A 20,321-nucleotide genomic window follows, 5' to 3' on the forward strand; every position below is an offset into this window, starting at 1 on the left:
CCTGAAGCTCACATCACGCCATAAGTCCTGCTCTCAAAATAAACCTTATCAGTTTCCTCAAGGTCTCTAGACTGCACATGCTGTGAGTCAGTTGCCTACAATGCGCTGATTTTAAAAACATATTTCGGTAGATGTTAGCGAGCGCTGATTGTTTCTTTGCTGATTGAATTGCCTTTCTTTCCTCCCTCAGCTCCATCAGGCCGCTGAAGTGGCCCTCCTGAGAGGGGCCAGGGTCATTTCACCAGAGGATATCATCTTTCTAATGAGGAAAGACAAGGTAAAAGCACACAAATATGAGACATTACCGCAACATAAATCATTACCCTTCCTTTTTATGAACTACTGGTTTGGTTATTGCTTTTGTAGTTCTGGTGCTTTACAATCACATGTTGAAAGAAAGAATCAGGGCTGGGTGATATAATAAAACATCTGCCATAATCTTTTCTAACCCTATGTCTTGATATGTATATGATTTCAGTCAATAAGGCAAGTAGATTCAATAAGTTTAATGCAAAAACTAAAACACAAGCATTTATAAATATAATGAATCTTATTCATTCTCATGAATAATCTATATTCATAATCTTATGAATATTATTCATTTTTGAAATATTTCGATATTCAAAATGCTGATTAATTCAGTATTTCCAGCAGAATTGTGAATGTATCACCCAGCTAGAAAGAATTGAATTTCTTGAATGTTATAGAGAAAAAGAACTCAAAGATCACTGTGAGATGGATAGATGGATGGAAATTGTTTTAGTTTAAAAGCTGAGCTGTTTCTTTCTTTCTTCTTTTTTTTTTTTTTTATTCTCTAAGAAAAAATTACGCCGGCTCATCAAGTACATGCAGTTCAGAGACTACAAATCCAAAGTCCTAAAAACCATCGACGATGAAGACCCGCTGGATTCAGGTATGAGATGTGTAGTATTTTCTGATTCATTCGCTAATGTTTTGCAAATATTTTGAACCTGACTTTTTGATAACAACTAACAATGAATCATGCACTTTAATGTTAAATCACGTGTATTGCTGAGAGAAAATAAGATCACCATCACAGCATATTTTATTACGCCATTTTGGGAGAATTCAAATCTTTTAGAACCGTTAAAGGATCCAAACATCATGAAAATGACTCGCTTCCAAAAGCGGTTAAAAATGGAACCATTTCTGAATGAGAACCAGTTTGCGACTCCCAACCCAAGTTAATGTATGGTACTTTCATATATATTGCAGCTTAGCATGTTTTCCTTTAGAATGATTTTCTCCATAAGATATTCAAAACATTTTTCCCCCCATCAACGGCCGTTGCCTTAAACGACGAAGCCGTGCATAATGAGCAGAGTCGAGCAAGGTCATTTTGTACGCCACAGTCAATCAGCGAGAGTCATTATCCAAAATGCAGACAGAAGCTTTGGCATCAATCTGCTTTGAACAGTGCTCCACCGCCCTCATCAATACCACCGAAAACTGAGCACGAGGGAGGAAAACCATCCGCAGAAGCAGCGGACGTCCCGTGTAATGTCATGCGGAGTATCATTAGGACTCTTGCTCCTCATCTAGAGTGTAACTTGAGAGATGGAAGAACATTGAAATGCAGCGTTCCGAGAGTCTCTGTGTCTGAACGCAGATGCTTTTCCATGGCTCACTCTTTTTAACGTGTGGCTCTTCTTGCGTGTTGTTTTGGCTCTGAGAGTTTCGTGACCCTATCCGTGACGCTTTCAATCGGGAGATTATTGTTCCCTGACTATTATCTGTGTTATTGTATGCGATATAAAATATAAGAGGGAATTGTTTCATTGTGAGGAGAGAACAGCCTCTTTCTGTCCTGGGAGGCCTGCGGTGGGAGCCGGCCTGTGTTAGGACGTGGTTTTACTCTGGTGTGGTGTGTTCGGAGGGTTGCAAAAGAGGGCAACGTAGAGAAGTTGGGTTTTGATATCTTTCCATGCAATACAGTGTTCGTGCAGTGACCCCTACAACAAAACTACACTGCAAATGAGGAACTTCTGTTCAACCGCTATTGTCTTTTTTTTAGGTTGCTCAGCAGATTTGGGGTGAGATATAGTGTAGCGTTAGATTGTCATTGTGAAATCATGTTTATTGTCTTACTATGTGTTCCTACATGGTCTTATTGTGAGCAGTGCATGTTAAAATCTGAAAGGATTTCCCTTTTATTTTCCATTTAGAGACTCTTTTCACCATGTGTTCAATTCTCAGTGTAAAAAATTTGTCTTGCATGTTTTTTCCCCCATTGAATATCCTGTTTCGGAAATACTCATAGTTACGGAAGTAAATTGGGAGGCAAGCTCTGTTGGTTGAGTGGTTGGTCGTGTTTAGACTTTTAGACACACTGCTCTGTAAACAGACGCTCAGTTAAATTAAAGCAACACTATGTAACTTTTCAACCTTCATAATATATTTCCAAGATCCTTGTGATGGTACATCAACTTACAATAGGTTGAATGACACGTCTGCCATAGCCTGACAGGGTCTGTCTCGCTTTTACTGGCACTATGTAACTTCGGGGTTCGGGTAGTAACCAGAGCACAAAAAGAACTACAAAATTCGACTGCTTTACGGCATACGTCACTTCCCCCACCACTTCGTCAAATTTGGACGTGAGAGGCCAACCAGCGTTTGTTTTCGGCTTTCGTGCATATGTTTTTGTCATGGGGGCTGTTTACACCTGGCCACTTCATGCGTTTTCTCAGATCGGATAGCTATCCGATCGTGAAGTCCAGGTTTAAATGCCCTCCGAAACGCATTTGAGACGGATTTGAATCCGATCCCTCAAACCACTTCAGGAGGAGATCTGAGACGCATTCCAGACGAAACTGGACAAGTGTAAATGCATATGGTTTTTGAAACCACATATGTAAATTGTACTCCTCCCAAAAATGCAAAAAAAACAAACAAAAAAAAAAACGTGTGAGAGCGTTGTACAGGCTATATGTTATATCCAGATATGATGACGCGCTGGAATAAGCATCACCGCAGATGAGCAACTGCATCAAGCCAACGTGCAAACTATCGCAAATCAAAGTGAAAGTAAGTCGCAGACGCTTAACACACAATCGTCATCATTAAAAGTAAAGAAACGAAATGATCTTACCAGGGCTGTTACTGCTCTCTCTTATTGTGGTCCTTGATTTTGAAATTTTAGCTGATGATCTATAAAATGCAGCTCATATCTGTTGCTTTCGGTGACGTGCACTCCATTAAATCTGCATATAGCGCGAGAATTGAAGATCGAATTTAAATCCGTTTCGCAAAAATACATTTATGTGACCAGGTGTAAATGGAATCGTTTTGATAAATCAGATAGCTATGCCTCACGAATTAGTTTGCCAGCTGAACTCAGGTGTTGTGAGGTGTATTTATCACGTAGTCCTGAGGGATATCAGACGACGCTGTTGACGTTGATTCCTGCGATTATCATGAGCACAGCTTTCAATATCTCACATAATTATCATAAATAAGCCTAACGTAGAGGTTGTAAATAGTATAAACGAGCACAATTTGCAAACTATTATGATAAATTGCAATAATCATGTCTAATGACATCATAACGGCCAATGTTATGAAATAATGCGACGTACATTTAACTTAATTGATGTTATCTGGCATTTTGTAATGTTTACATTCCAATAAAAACAACACAAATTAAATTATACAGTAGGCCTAGACTATAGACTATTTACTTGTGATTTAGCTGCAATCATGTAAAAACGTTATAATATAATATATTTACGACAGTGCAAGTATTCCACAGCGACTCTAGGGGTTGCTGTTTGACAAAAACACAATTTCTACTTAGTGTGGCTTTAAGCTACTAGTATTTACTAGAATTTATTTAGTTAGATTTTAATGCACCATTTCATCATTATTAGATTTACCTAATTGTCCAGTTGAACACTTCTCACCGTATTATTAGGTAAAATAAAATATTAGCTTTTATTTTTTCGAGTTGAATATCCTGTTTCACTTGGAAATACGAGTAGTTATGGAAGTAAATTGGGAGGCAAGCTTTGTTGGTTGAGTGGTTGGTCGTGTTTAGACATATTGTTCTGTAAACATACGCTCAGTTAAATTAAGGTAGGTAAGTCAAGTAAAAAAAACTGTGTGATATGAAAAGCTTTATGTATTTTTATTCACAGTTTTATCTTTTGATCTGCTGTGTTCGAAACACTTCTGCTCACCCTGTTAGTCACATTTAAAAAGCCATTTTTTACTTGTGCTTCTTAATTTTGAAGGATGAATCCACTAGATCAAATATGTTTTTACTAGTGTTTATTTAATTAGATTTTAATGCACCATTTCATCATTATTAGATTAACTATTCGCCCAAACCAAGATTGTTCAAGGCCTGTTATTCATCCAAATATTGTATCAAATGTCAAATTAAGGTTTCTTTAAAGCCAGAATGCACTACTAATTATGTGTGTCGACATATTTGTATCATTTAAAAAGGGAGTTTGTACAAAGTGACTTTTTTACCGTTTGATTGAATTGCCCCGTTTACAGAGGAACTCCACAATTACAGTCTGTTCAAGGTTGTGCCGTGCCAGGACCAGCGAACCTGAAGCCCATAAAACAAGCTGTTATTTAGGTGTCATAAATTCAGTAACCTTGATTAAACATTTTCTGGGGCTATTTCTGTCATTCACAACCAGACATTACTTCACAGAAGTGTGTTTAATCAGTGTATTTCCTTTCATTTAATTAACATTTTCCTTATTTTTTTTTTTTTCATTTTCCCACCCTGGAGCTTTATGCCTGTAATGCCCACTGACGCTGAACCACATGAACATGCTGGAAAAAGTGAAAGTCGTTCGCTGTGGTAGAGCTTGAAATTATGCTGCTGTGGGAATTATGTACATAGTGAACAAAACATGTGACAAAAATGAAAACTCACTCATATTGGAGGTTCGTCTTTGAGCTTCTATATATATTGCCAAAAGTTTTGGGATGTCTGCCTTTACATCCACATCAATTTTAATGATATCCCATTATTAATACATAGAGTTTAATATGGAGTTGGCCCATCCTTTGCAGCTATAACAGCTTCAACTCTTCTGGGAAGGCTTTCCACAAGGTTTAGGAGTGTGTTTATGGGAATTTTTGACCATTCTTCTAGAAGAGCATTTGTGAGGTCAGGCACTGATGTTGGACGAGAAGGCCTGGCTTGCAGTGTCCGCTCTAATTCATCCCAAAGGTGTTCTATCGGGTTGAGGTCAGGACTCTGTGCAGGCCAGTCAAGTTCCACCACACCAAACTCGCACATCCATGTCTTAATGGACCTTGCTTTGTGCACTGGTGCGCAGTCATGTTGGACCAGGAATCGGGCCATCCCCAAACTGTTCCCACAAAGTTGGGAGCATGAAATTGTCCAAAATGTCTTTGTATGCTGAAGCATTAAGAGTTCCTTTCACTGGAACTAAGGGGCCAAGCCCAACCCCTGAAAAACAACCCCACACCATAACCCCCCTCGACCAAATTTTACACTTGTCACAATGCAGTCAGGCAGGTACCTTTCTCCTGGCAAACGCCAATCCCAGACTCGCCCATCGGATTGCCAGACAGAGAAGCGTGATTCACTCCAGAGAACTCGTCTCCACTGGTAGAGTCCAGTGGCGGCGTGCTTTACACCACTGCATCCCACGCTTTGCGCTTGGTGATGTAGGGCTTGGATGAAGCTGCTCGGCCAGGGAAACCCATTCTATGAAGCTCTCTACACACTGTTCTTGAGCTAAACTGAAGGCCACACGAAGTTTGGAGGTCTGTAGCTATTGACTCCTCAGCATGCGTTGACCCCTGTGGCTCTGTGGTTTTACATGGCCAGTTGCTGTTGTTCCTAATTGCTTCCACTTTGTTATAGTACCACTAACAGTTGACCGTGGAATATTTCATAGTGAGGAAATTTCACGAATGGACTTATTGCACAGATGGCAACCTATCACGGTACCACGCTTGAATTCACTGAGCTCCTGAGAGCGACCTATTCTTTCACAAATGTTTGTAGAAGCAGTCTGAACCTTTTAAGAGCACTATTTCTTTCCCCCCTTTTTTTCTATAATATCCAACAAATCATTCAAATCCATTAATTTGAACTCTGATTGACTAAACAGCAATCCACAGATCCCTCTGATGATAATGTGCACTTATTTTTCATTATTCAAACAGTGTGTATAGTTTTGTTCTATAGCAGATTTCAAAGAACTTTTTTTTCCCTATATTTTTAAGAGTTACAAGGCTTTGGCTTTCTGAGGTCTGGCTTGCTTCTGAGCCGAGATGACTCAGAACAGAAAGCACTATAGGTGAGTGGGCTGCTGCATCTCGAGTCAGGTGTTAAGAAGCCCAGCTGGCCTGCAGATGTGTTCAGGACAGAGAGTCAGCAAATGTGCCTGTTTCTGTCCTCTTACAGACAAATACAGCAGCAACAAGAGGCAGCGTCTGGCGCAGGACTTCCTGGGCTCCATCGACCAGACGGGGGAATTCTTGTCTCTGGTGGAGGAAGAGGAGGTGGATGAAGTCAAGCAGGAACGGCTGGAGGTGAGTAGGAGGCTCCCAGAAATGTGCTTCAGCCTGAACACCCTGAGCTTGCACGCCAGCGAGGGTGGACGGCATTGAAACTCATGGGGATTATCCTGCGGTCACAGAAAGAGGGGAATCGGTTTATTATTTTATGATAAAGACTGCCAAAAACTTAAATCCTGCAGTTCAGTTAGCACTGTGTCAAGTACATTTAAAATGAGATTTTAAGCGTGCTCACATGTACAGCAATGCAATAACTCTCAAAAATCAGTTTATTATACAAATAATCAATAAAATCAATAAACTGGGAATGCAAAAATTCTCTGATAGTGACGTCAAAACCTAAACATTCACGTACTTAGTCTTAGTATGTGCATCTTTTTTTTTTTTGTCTAACTAAAACCTAATATAGTTATTTGTGGATGGCTAAGGATATCAGAAACATTTTTATACATTTAATTTTTTTTAATTGGATACTTATTTTTGGTTACACTTATTTTGATGGTCCACTTTAGACATTCCACTAACTATAAGTCACTTTGCAACTACATGTCATCTAACTCTCATTAGAGTATTAATAGACTGTTAGAAACATGTAATTAATAGACTATTAGTTGACTAGTAGTTACTATTCATGAGGGACCATCAAAATAAAGTGTTAGCAGATATTAAGCAGACTGTCTTAATATTTTAACCAGAGTTAGCTTACATGTAGTTGCAAAATTACTTATAGTTAGTAGCATGTCTAAAGTGGACCATCAAAATAAAGTGTAACCTTTTTTATCATTGTGCATAATAACCTTATGTTTTTCTGTATAGAGCATAGTCATCCATGAAAATACTGATCAGTTCTAATTTCCAGTATACTTTCTGTAGTGAATCAGGTGCTAAAACTACGCAGACAGCATGTGCACTTAAATAACGCTATGAACAGGCGCAGTTTATTCTTGTAGTCATTGTGGAACAGAAGTTTGACTTAAACGAGGTGTTTAAACATGTTGAATATAATCGTGAACCGTAGGAGCACCTGATTTTGAGACAACACTGAAAAATGTGGTTTTGAGACTCGTGTTCCATAAAAAACAAGAAGCCGAGGATCAAACTCCTGTCAGAAGGTCCGACTGGGTTTCATCCCCTCCACTGGTCTTAACATCTCATCTGAGTTTCCATTGTGATGTCAAATAAGCCACGAGTGAATCTAGAGAGTGGTAATTTGACCTGGAAAACGTCATTATGAAGTCAACAGGAGCGTTTTCAGTTTGATGAGGTGAAGCGATTCTTTATCAGGCCAAATCAGACATTGATGAGTCTGTTTCGATATGAACGTGAACTCTTGTGGCATACACACAAGGAGTCTTTATAACATCCTTTTGTTCTCACTGTGCCAAGGGAAATAAATGGCCATAAATAAATAAATTACAGCTGAAAGATGTAATTAAAGGTCTGAAGCAAGAACCGTGGACAAGGGGGTATTACCATGAGACTTTATACGTCCCGTCTCAATTAAAATCCAAGCACCAGTCTGTTCTGGATGTGGCCAAGAAAGCCTGCGGTTTCCCCCAAAACTTTGTTCCTACTGAGTGTTTTAATGGGTATGTTTTAGCTATCAGGACAACCTTTTGGGAATAAGGAACCATATCCTTCTGGGCCTCCCACTTTGCCCCACTCATGAAGTCCTCGAGAGAGGAGCTTTATGGTTTAACCACACGGCACTGTGCTGCTTTATCTAGTGCCCTGTTCGCCCCGCCACCACCCCCTTGTCTTCTTTAACTAGCTCTTTTAGTGGCTAAGAGCACATGTCTGGTTTTCCTGTGCTCTTCCATCTGCTCGCCTTACCGGTTGCATATAGACGTTGTGGGGTGATCATGTAGTTGTCAGATTTCATAGGGTTTTTTAAATCTCAAATTTATGTTTGACTTTTCATATTTCTTTACTAGTAGCTAGCTAGTGGCCGCCCACTTTTTCAATATACAGTGTAGAAGCATATGTCTGTCTGTCACAAGTTTACTTTTTGTAAATGTACCTTTGATGAGTGCATAATGTTAAACTGTTCTTTCATTCTTCATTTCGCACAACTTTTTCCAAACATAACTTTTTCGTAATTCGAAAGCTTTATTAAAACAAAATTTTAAATGGTTAGTATATTGTGGCAAGCGGGGCCGAGAGCCGTGGGAGCGGAGCAAGTCCGATGGTGCTAGTGTTAATGAGTGTTACCTGCGTGCCACACCGGTCTCGATTTTCACAGAGGAGCTCCAGAAGGATAAAAGGAGGAGTGATGACAGTGAGAGATGATAGAGGGCCAGGCCTGGACTTTATGTTGCCGTTTTTTTTTTTCTGCAGTTTTCCGTCAGGGGTTGCCGCTTTACTTTAATTGTTTTTGCTTATTTTGTCATTAAATTTACGTTCACCATTTGCCAGTTCCCACCGCAGCCTTCCCTGAGCTTTTAACAGGGTTACATATGTGTATGTCAAAATTAACGTTTTAACGCATGCAATTGATTTTTTTCAGTAAACACATTAAAATATTTAAAGCAATTAAAGCAGCTTCCGTTTTTTCCGTTATCCCTTGGCTAGCGTTACATTATGTGATCACGCAGATACTTTTAACCCTGTGGTACGCATTATGTTCTAACCATGAAATATATATATATATTTTTTTTTTTTACTTTTTTATTACATGAAATAGCTTCAATCATACAAATCAAAAAAATATTTAAAAAAAAGAATAATAATTGGGGGGTGGGGTTGGGTACTTGGCAATGCTGCACCACAATGGAAAATGGACAAAAAAGTAGTTTTTCTTTAAAATTATGATTTTATTTTTTATTTAATTGCACATTTCTTTTAGAAATTGATAGATTTATAAAGTTGGAACACTAAAAATAAGTAGATCCCTATCATTTAATCCCTATCATTCCCAATCATTTGGCTAACATTCTCATCACATGGAAGAGCTAACTCTGCACTCTTCCTATTGCCCTTTCCCTAAAATATTGCTGTATTAATTTTTTGAAAAGAAGAAATCAATTTGGTATTTATACATAAATACAACTATACTACAATAAACACTTCAAATAAATAAATAAATAACTGCAATCAAATGGTTGATGCTACTATCTATAAAAAATCCCAATGGGGAAATACATTACTGCAATTTCACTGTGGTACAGCGTTGTCATACTGCAACATACCTATTTTTCCATAGTGGTACAGCGTTGCCATATGGAAGCATTGATATTTTCTCAATTTACAGTAAAACTGTGTTGATTTGTCAATAAAAATATCTAATTTACTTATCAAAGATGCTGCAAAAAATCCGCCTTGAGAAGAGATGTTTAGAAATGAGGTTAATAGAGCAATTTCTGGAGCACTTTAACAGGTGTCTTCCTTGTGAAGGTGACAGTGGAAAGAGAGTTTTGGAGAGACATTCAAATGTCATGTGACTTAAAAACAGTGCATCATTGGCTACCTTGAGGCCTGCCCTTTTAATTCCATAGTGTAATATATTGTATTTTCTGAATAAAAAGGAAATGAGTAGAAATGAATTGTTGCAATATGGCAACTCTGTACCATAAAGGGTTAAAACATTCAAGCGCGATAAGACTCGAAAGAGAACGCGGTGCAGTACTGCCGTGTGTCTGTGAATCTCCTGTCTGTGTGACACACACACACACACACTCGTGCGCACAGAAAGCAGCTTCAGACAGTGCTTGAACTTGAAATATATAGCTTTTGATTATACTGTAATCCTGTTAGCTATAATGGCTAAAATTGAGAAAACATATCTGTAGCAGTATTGGTATCTGTGATACTGGCCTTCTTTCATAAAAAGATGCCATTAAACTAATATTTAAAATATAGGCTACTTATTTCTACATTCATTTAAAGATTAATTGTGAAATTATTACAATGTAAAAAAATATCTGAAACACTTTAATGTTAGGTGCGATCAATCGGGATTAATTACAGAAAAAATATATTACAAAAATGTAAACGATTGACAGCACTAGTATATACTTGAACATATTTTATAATTGATGAACTTTACACAGTTATTAAACTGAACTGAATCAATACAGAACTGACTTCAGCTGAAGACTTTTTTTCTTTTTAGTAATTGAATTCTGTTTGCATCATCGAATCATTATTTTCCTGTTTATTATTATCTTTGAAACAATCTGTATTGTATAAAGTATTAAAGGATGAAATAAAGCACAAAAAAAAAAGAAAAAAAGTAGAGACATTTATAATGTTACAAAAAAAATTATATTCATATTGATGCTGATCTTTCTGTTATTTTTTTAATTTATTAAAGGATCCTGAAAGAAATGCATCACGTTTCCACAAAAATATGATGTTTTCAACATTTAAAATAATAAGAAATGTTTATTGAGCAGCAAATCAGCATATTAGAATGATTTCTGAAGGATCATGTGACACAGAGTAATGATGCAGAAAATTCAGCTTTGCATCGGGAGTAAATTACACTTTAAAATGTTCACATAGAAAACAGCTATTTTAAATTGTAACAATATTTCACAATATTATATTTTTTTTTACAGTGTTTTTGATCTGTGAAATAAATGAAGCCTTGGTGAGTATAAGAAACTTCTTAAAATAAATAAATTTAAAAAAAAATACTGACCCCAAACTTTTGAAAGGTAGCGCATTCAATAATTATATAAATTAATATTATGTAATATTTGTTATATAAATTATTTATTATTTAAATGTTTATTATTTTGTAAAGTAGTATTTAATTATATACATACAATCATATCATATATAATATAATATTTGTATTTACATAATATATATACAATTTTACCAGATAAAAAAATTTGTAAGTAATTGTGTTTGAAAACAATAGCCAAAATAGCGCAAAGTACCCAAATGTTGTCTGCTTCGTTGGCCCGGTTAGTATATCAGTCTAGCACTATACTAGTAGCTCTCTTTTACAGTAAATCTGACTATTTCAATTACCTCATTTGCATCGTCCATTTACTCGCTACTAGATTTTCTCGCTGCTGTGAATAAACTACAACACTTGTGTAAATACTCAGGCCATTATTTCATAGGATTTCCAAAGCCACAGCTTACGGGTCAAACATCTGTCAGATGTCCAGTCCTCTAACTGCACGTGTGAACAGCCAGGGCAGCCGCGATCGGGTCGGACAGGGGTATAATTCACTTGATCAGCCGGCGATGGCTTCTCTGTTGTCAGTGGTGTGTGGATTGTATTTCCTTAGGCAGATCATCCATCTTCCCAAGGACCCTCTAAGATCTCTTGACAATCTGTTATTTTCTCGGCCACATTCAGATGGGAATGCTTAAAAGTGTTTTTGTCATGATGTGTGGGATCCGCATTGTTTTGCCTTAATGCCATGATGACAGCAGGATGCTATTCTGGGACACTAGTGATCTGTCTTTTGCAAATTCCCTAGGAAATCGTAAATGCTGAAAACGGCTTTGTAAACTCTTGCACTTTTGCTTGCTTGGGTTTTCATAAAACTTAAGTTTTTTTTTTCTTCCAAATTTAGATTTTTTCTTTAAAGGAAAGTAATGCCATCAGTAAACTAGTTAATAAACTAGATGTTGTTTGATGTTGACAATGTAAAAGCATCTCTGATTTTATTCTCTCTTTAAAAACACGTCTTTTAGTGAACTTGAGTGAAATAGAATTTTTTTTTTGCATGAATTCACAATGTGCCTGGCTTTGAAAGTGAATGTCTTTTTTGTACATGTTTGTTTGTTAATTCATTTATTTACTAACTTTTTACTTACTATACTCATTTAATTATTATAAGACCACTTACCTTACATACTTATATTAAATATAATATATATCATAAATCAATGCCTCTGAATTTGAAAGTGCTTTAGTTCATTTGATCCAGTATTTATTTATTTTTTATTGTTTGTTTGTTTCGAGCAATGTCACTTAGCATATCATAGCAAATTACTTGTAAAATAAATCTCTCATGTTCCCAGAGTGTGTATGTGAAGTTTTAGCTCAAAATACCCAACAGATATTTTTATATAGCATGTTAAAATTGTCACTTTTTGAGGGTGAGCAAAAACGCACCGTTTTTGTGTGTCCCTTTAAATGCAAATGAGCTGCTTCTCCTGGCACAGAGGGCGGAGCTTCAAGAGCTCATGTGTGTTAGCATCTTCAATTACCGCACACATACACGCACTGAAAATTTCAAAAGCCTTTTATGTTCAGACTGGATTCAAACAAAGATGGAGAGACTCAAGAGAAGTGACAACATGTAGACAATATTTCTGAATGGCAACTATTTGATGAATTTATGTAGCTTATGTGTAGTTATCTTCTAGTCATGGATTAGCATATTCTGTCTTGATAATCTCGAAATTGTGTTCCCAGGCCAGGGTTTATGTAAATTTTAGGGTTTGTGATGTCACTAACCCGTAAAGAAGCTCACTGTAGTCCCTACCAGCCGTTTGTTGTAGTCCTTAAAAAACGATTTCTTTAAAAGAAAACCCTAACCCTTTGCTTTGAACTTTGAGCGTCGTAACTTTGCAGATGTTGTTTATGCTCAAACAGCATCATTAATTTACACACTAACAAAAGTTAGAAAAGTGAATTCATAATCAATCACCCCTTTAATATATAATATATTTAATCTAAATTCCACTTGGGTCTGAAAAAAACAAAAAAAACATTTAAGTTTCTTTCTTTTTTTAATGGTAACATTTAAAGGTGAAACATATTTGAAATGACATGCATGGGGAAATTAAAGTGAACCTGGTGCACTCCATTAACAATGCATTGTATAGTTGAATCGTTCACAGAGATTGTCTGTGTTCAGTTCACTTCAGTGTGGTCTGAGATTGTTCGGAGCATTCACATTTACACCAAAATTAATGCAATCCGATCTCAGACCAAATGAACCTCACCAGCATTTGTGTTTTGCATTAGAAAATCCCTGTTAATTCCTTTGTTTAGACTTTTTAATGTAAAATGTATTATGTATATTTTCTATTTATCTATTGATTAGGTATTTTACTTTTTACTTTTTCTACTGCAATGTCCTGCAATTCCTCAGTACAGTATAAGTCTACCTGGGGGGTGGCTGTGGCCACACTCTAAATGTTGTATCTTTTCTATATTGACCTGACTACTGAATAAAAACAATTGTTTCGCAAAGAAAGAAAAATGCCTAGCCCTTTACGCAGGACGATTGAACATGAACGTAGAATGCTTTATTATTGATTATGACCCTTTAAAGGTTCAGGAAGTTAATAGTTTGCTCTTTGTGAGTGGCATCAGGTGTCATATACAGTTCTCTTTGACCTGAAAGTAATTGTCACAGTTTGTTTAAACCAGCATGTATGACTGCACAGAGATCACTGACTCTCTTTCAAGCAACTTTAGACTTTTATGAGCAAAAACAGTGGCACTTTAAATTCATTTCTGTCTGATCGTCTAAACTTAGCCATGTGTCTGAATGAAATGCCCCACAAATTTAATTATAGCCTGCCTCGGGCTGTTAATCACCGATGCGCGGGTTGACGCACATTGAAATATACTAGATAGCCAAAATATATCTTGGGCCTCAGCCTATGGAAATCTCATCGCTAGCAGTGCTACAAATTGAGATTCCCTTTATCCAGACCACACTGGCATGAAATGAAAGTCGCGAGCGGGCCAAATCAAATATTTGCCAACGTCCTCCTATACGGCCGCCGCGTCAGTTGTGGGTATAATTTGGCTATTAGCAGGTGGGTCAACGTTTTGATTTAATCAGCGGCTATACATAGTATTCAAACATCGAATCCCCCCGCTGCTCTTTTCAGTCAATAAGCCACAGTCAAAACATTTCTCCTGTCTCTGGCCGACCCGGTTGACAAGAGTTATTTAAAAGTGCAGCGGCTCCAGTCTCGTATCGCTCGCGGCCCAATTTGGAGCGGGACCCAGACACCGAGGCTGCTGCGAATTCCCCCTCCGAGCTGCAAAACGAGACCTCCGTTCGGCTCTTAACGACACTAATAGAAATCACAGTTCCAGCGCTGTGTAACGAGAAGGCGCTCGGCATCATTAATATGTATTTTCAAAGATGGAATTTCCAATGACTGCCAGCTAACTAAATAAAAAGACTCCGGTTGGTTTGGGTGGCCTGAAAACGAATCCAGGCTGCCTCGCATCGGGCCCCGGAGCCCCGAGCGTCATGTCAGACTGTCCTCAGTCTCCAACTTGACGCTTCCCGCTTACCAGTCTCTCTCTAGACTGTAAAACAGATTCTTTGCGGCAGGAGGGGGGGGAAATGGTCATAAACCTTGAACCTTTTTTTATGACACGCAGCCTGGTAGAGAGCTCAAATTGACTGTTATGTGAAGGTATGAAATTGGTCCAGGATGAGGAAATGTCTAATTATAGGTTCTGACCTGCAACTTAACACGCTCAGCTGTAAATCCAAGTGAAACCTGTTGGGTTGCTATTAAGAGGCTTCATTACTGCGCGTGGCTCTCTTAAAGTTTACGGAGACCATCCTTCTCTTATGTTATGCCATTTTATCTTGTGTAGCGTAAAATAACATTGATATTTAATCCTTAGAGTAGCTGATAAAACTGTGGTTTAAACCATGACATCAAACAGGAGCTCCACAATATCTTAATTGAAGAGATTATTATGGGATCCAAAAAATTGCTATCAGCAAATCCCTTACCCTAACCCAACACTTCACCTTCAAACACTTATGACGGGTGATCTTTTAAAGAAATTTTAACTTTTATTCAGCTAGGATGAATTGATCAAAAGTGACAAAAAAAACGTTCTATTCATTAAATAGTCCTGAAAAAATGTTTTGCAAATATTTTCAACATTGATAATAATAAATGTTTCTTGAGCAGCAAATCAGCATATTAGAAGGATTTCTGAAGGATCATGTGACACTGAAGACTGGAGTAATGATGCTGAAAATTCAGATTTGCATCAAAGGAATAAAATACACTTTAAGATATATCCACACACACAAAAAGTTATTTTAAATTGTAATAATATTTCACAATATTACTGTTTTTATTGTGTTTTTAATCAAATAAATGCATCCTTGGTAAATCTTTTTTTTCAAAAACACTTTAAAAATCTTACCGACCCCAAACTTTCTAGAAACCAGAATATCACAGACAGGAAAACCTTAGCAAAGTGGCAGCGAGTTTTGCACAGGCGTGTATTTCTTGACTTTTGTTTCATGATGACACATGAAAATAGTTAATATTCTTCTTTTCAATTTTTTATACAGAGAATTGAGAAGATGACAAGAAACATGGATTCCAGTCTATACAGTGATTTCTGTGAAAGTCGACAGCTGAGTTTCTGTGAGTAATCGTTCACATACTGTACACGATTGTTTTCATTTCATTTTTTGCGTTTCTAAAGTGACTTACTTAAAGGGACACATTTTATCAGTTCATGCATTACCTGGGGATCGAACCCATGACATTGGCGTTGCTAGTGACTTGCTATAGTGTTAGAGCTACAATAATTATTTTCTCTGGGGTTTACTGCATGAAAACATCCGTTTTGTTGCTCCATGAGCTGGTCAGGTATGGTTTGTAGTATCAATGTAATGCAGATCACTCCTCAGAAGAACTCCTGCATCAGATATCGTCTCCGATGAGTTGTTCGGTTGGCATTTGTGCGCCCGAGGGCTTGTAAGAATGCAGCTGTGGGATTGTGAACACCACTACTGGCTTCTGAAGGCCACATTTCAGCACTAATAACATGTTCACTGGCTTTGTGCCGCTCCAGTAGCTGTGATGTCTTACTGGCATTGAGCTGCAGGTTGGGACAACAGTGCAGTAAATGTGCATGAATAACCCTGTTGCATAACACTGATGCTGAGTAAACACAACAAAGGGTTTTTGGTTTAATAGTATATGTTTGGAAGTACTTACTTATTGTTCTTATGTAAATTGTGCAATGTACACAGTATTATGTCTGCTGTTTTTAGTTATAGTATGCAGAAAAAGCATTTGATGTGCAGTGCTGAACATTTCAAACTAGTATATGTGAGTAAGCTAGATTGTCACATTGTGTGTATGTTTCATTCAGCAATTGGAATTCTTCATTCACAAGTAAAAACATTTAGCATTTTTATCCAGTTTTATGATAAAATGTCTTGTGAGTCTGAATCAAATAATAATGAGTCAAATTAAGAAAGCGTTGATTTTGTAGTGTTTTTTATTTTTTTTTATGGAAAGTCAAGTGTATTGCTTAGTAGGTTATAGCATCTCACGTTCTGTACTGCACATTTTGGGAAAAAAATCATAATAAATCTTACCATTGTGTACTAAAAATATAGTTGCTCTTAGGACAGACTGCTTGTTATTTCCTCACTTTGGTACGTCATGTTCTTACGGAGCCCCTAAAGCAGTGGTTCTCAACCTTTTTTGGGCCAGTGCCCCCTATCCATTATCCAGGTCCCTTACCCCCATTATTATCATAGTTTCCCACAGAGCAAAAAAGTAATCTGAAGTAGAAGTTATCCTATATATCAGTGTTTATCAGTGTTAACGAAATGTAATGGTTACAAATTTGACATTCAAAATTGTATTATGTGGCCCATCGCAAATACATGTAGCAGCCAATCAGCGAGGAGCAGCCAAAAAATGCAACGGTTACAAATTTGACATTCAAAATTTTATTAACAGCAGCTTTACCATGAACAGCCAGTCAGCAAACAAGAAGCATTCTTATAAATTATTTTCAACGGAGAACATTAACAGGGAAAAAGCAGAATGATTTTTAATTTGAACTTTCAAAACTGATTTGAAAATTAGTGTGACCCCCTGTGCTTGATGTTTTTCTACTAATTTCTTTTCTGTGGGTTGCAGAGACGAAGTCCAAGCGATTGCGGTACTTAGACGAGTAGATTGGATGTGACGAGAACAATTGACAAGACACATATGAACAATTAAATTATTATTGTATAATTCATTATTTTTAACTATCTTGAAACTATCCAAGCAGCGTTTCGTGCTCAGATGTGACTGCGGAATTAATACATTACCAAAATGTGATTACAGAATATATTTAAATTATCCGTCAAATTGTCATTTTCTCCTTACAGTCTTGCGAGTTAACAAAAATGTCTGACCAGTAAATTACTTGGTGAACAAAGACAACATTTTGGCATTAGGCATTGGCATTAGTTAATGCCTAAAAAAAAAAATCAGTTTTACCTTATAAATAGAATTTAGTTTAATTAATTTAAAAATCTGTCGCCAGAGTGAATGGGAACATGATTTATTGAAAATATATACAGTGGGTACGGAAGTATTCAGACCCCCTTAAATTTTTCACTGTTTGTTATATTGCAGCCATTTGCTAAAATCATTTAAGTTTTTCCTCATTATTGTACACACAGCACCCCATATTGACAGAAAAACACAGAATTGTTGACATTTTTGCACATTTATTAAAAAAGAAAAACTGAAATATCACATGGTCCTAAGTATTCAGACCCTTTGCTCAGTATTTAGTAGAAGCACCCTTTTAATCTAATACAGCCATGAGTCTTTTTGGGAAAGATGCAACAAGTTTTTCACACCTGGATTTGGGTATCCTCTGCCATTCCTCCTTGCAGATCCTCTCCAGTTCTGTCAGGTTGGATGGTAAACGTTGGTGGACAGCCATTTTCAGGTCTCTCCAGAGATGCTCAATTGGGTTTAAGTCAGGGCTCTGGCTGGGCCATTCAAGAACAGTCACGGAGTTGTTGTGAAGCCACTCCTTCGTTATTTTAGCTGTGTGCTTAGGGTCATTGTCTTGTTGGAAGGTGAACCTTCGGCCCAGTCTGAAGTCCAGAGCACTCTGGAGAAGGTTTTCGTCCAGGATATCCCTGTACTTGGCCGCATTCATCTTTCCCTCGATTGCAACCAGTCGTCCTGTCCCTGCAGCTGAAAAACACCCCCACAGCATGATGCTGCCACCACCATGCTTCACTGTTGAGACTGTATTGGACAGGTGAAGAGCAGTGCCTGGTTTTCTCCACACATACCGCTTAGAATTAAGGCCAAAAAGTCTTGGAGTCCTTCAGGTGTGCTTTCATGTGTCTTGCACTGAGGAGAGGCTTCCGTCGGGCCACTCTGCCATAAAGCCCCGACTGGTGGATGGCTGCAGTGATGGTTGACTTACTACAACTTTCTCCCATCTCCCGACTGCATCTCTGGAGCTCAGCCACAGTGATCTTTGGGTTCTTCTTTACCTCTCTCACCAAGGCTCTTCTCCCCCGATAGCTCAGTTTGGCCGGACGGCCAGCTCTAGGAAGGGTTCTGGTCGTCCCAAACGTCTTCCATTTAAGGATTATGGAGGCCACTGTGCTCTTAGGAACCTTAAGTGCAGCAGAAATTTTTTTGTAACCTTGGCCAGATCTGTGCCTTGCCACAATTCTGTCTCTGAGCTCTTCAGGCAGTTCCTTTGACCTCATGATTCTCATTTGCTCTGACATGCACTGTGAGCTGTAAGGTCTTATATAGACAGGTGTGTGGCTTTCCTAATCAAGTCCAATCAAACACAGCTGGACTCAAATGAAGGTGTAGAACCATCTCAAGGATGATCAGAAGAAATGGACAGCACCTGAGTTAAATATGAGTGTCACAGCAAAGGGTCTGAATACTTAGGACCATGTAGGGGTGCAACGGATCAAAAAACTCACGGTTCGGATCGTTTCTCGGATCAGAGTCACGGATCGGATCATTTTTCGGATCAGAAAAAAAAAAAAAAAAAAGACAAATAAACATAAGTTTTGTCTTTTTTTTATTAACACTTTTAAATTATTAAATTAAAATATATAAAATCAACAGTGGGTGTGCTACGGGATACGTGGCTCAAGCACTTTCAGCATGTATTTAAAGGACTAGGGATGTCCCGATACCACTTTTTCACTTCCGATGCCGCAGCTTTGGCTATTTGAATGCCGATACCGATATCAATCCGATATTTTTATTTTATTCTTGAACTAACACTACTAATAATAAAATATATAATGGAAGCACTTTGCTCAATTAGCCAGATATAAACATATCACTCAAATGGAGAACAAATACCTCTCTCTCTCTCTCTCTCTGACACACAAACACACACACACACACCAGCATTGCAATCTTGACATCGCAGCCTGTTCATTTTGCTGCGTTCACACCAAACGCAAATAGAGCGTCAAATTCGCGTCTATCGCGTCTACTTCGATGCTTGAACAGTTTGAATCCATTCGCGCGTCCAAAGCGAATAGGACGCGCCGCGCGCGTATAATGATAAAGCGAGCATTTGAAGCGAAATAGACGTGTGTTCAGAGCTAAGGCAGGGCTACAGATTCCTAGTTTCCACTGTAATATGGCTTTCTTGTGCCAGAGTGCCTACACACCGTCACAGTTTTATCCACTAACCTCTTTCCTTCATCATTATATTTGACAGGGAAGCTAAAATGCTCCCATACAGGGGATTTAAATGACGCGGGCTCCTCCGTTCCTCCGCTTGCAATGACCAAGCTGTGTGTGGACTGAACATGCGCAATTTTTTTAATTTTTTTTAATTTTTTTTTTATACATCAATCCGCGGATCACGTGTGTGCCGAACCGAAGATATTGATCCGAACGGATCACGGATCAATGATGATCCGTTGCACCACTAGGACCATGTGATATTTCAGTTTTTCTTTTTTAATAAATGTGCAAAAATGTCAACAATTCTGTGTTTTTCTGTCAATATGGGGTGCTGTGTGTACAATAATGAGGAAAAAAAATGAACTTAAATTATTTTAGCA

The 20,321-nt window shown here is 37.8% G+C and overlaps 1 protein-coding gene across 3 annotated transcripts in view; it reads left to right on the forward strand.

Moving 5' to 3' along the window:
- Positions 1–20,321, forward strand: part of supt3h (SPT3 homolog, SAGA and STAGA complex component) — a 126,596-nt gene that overhangs the window by 83,132 nt on the left and 23,143 nt on the right. For all 3 annotated transcript variants that reach the window (XM_082143573.1, XM_082143574.1, XM_082143575.1), the window contains exons 4-7: positions 191–277; positions 820–913; positions 6,425–6,552; positions 15,801–15,876. In XM_082143573.1, the coding sequence (XP_081999699.1) occupies positions 191–277; positions 820–913; positions 6,425–6,552; positions 15,801–15,876 (385 nt within the window). The remainder of the gene's footprint in view (positions 1–190; positions 278–819; positions 914–6,424; positions 6,553–15,800; positions 15,877–20,321) is intronic.

This window comes from Leuciscus leuciscus (assembly GCF_965113295.1).
Source record: "Leuciscus leuciscus genome assembly, chromosome: 17".
Classification (NCBI taxonomy): domain Eukaryota; kingdom Metazoa; phylum Chordata; class Actinopteri; order Cypriniformes; family Leuciscidae; genus Leuciscus; species Leuciscus leuciscus.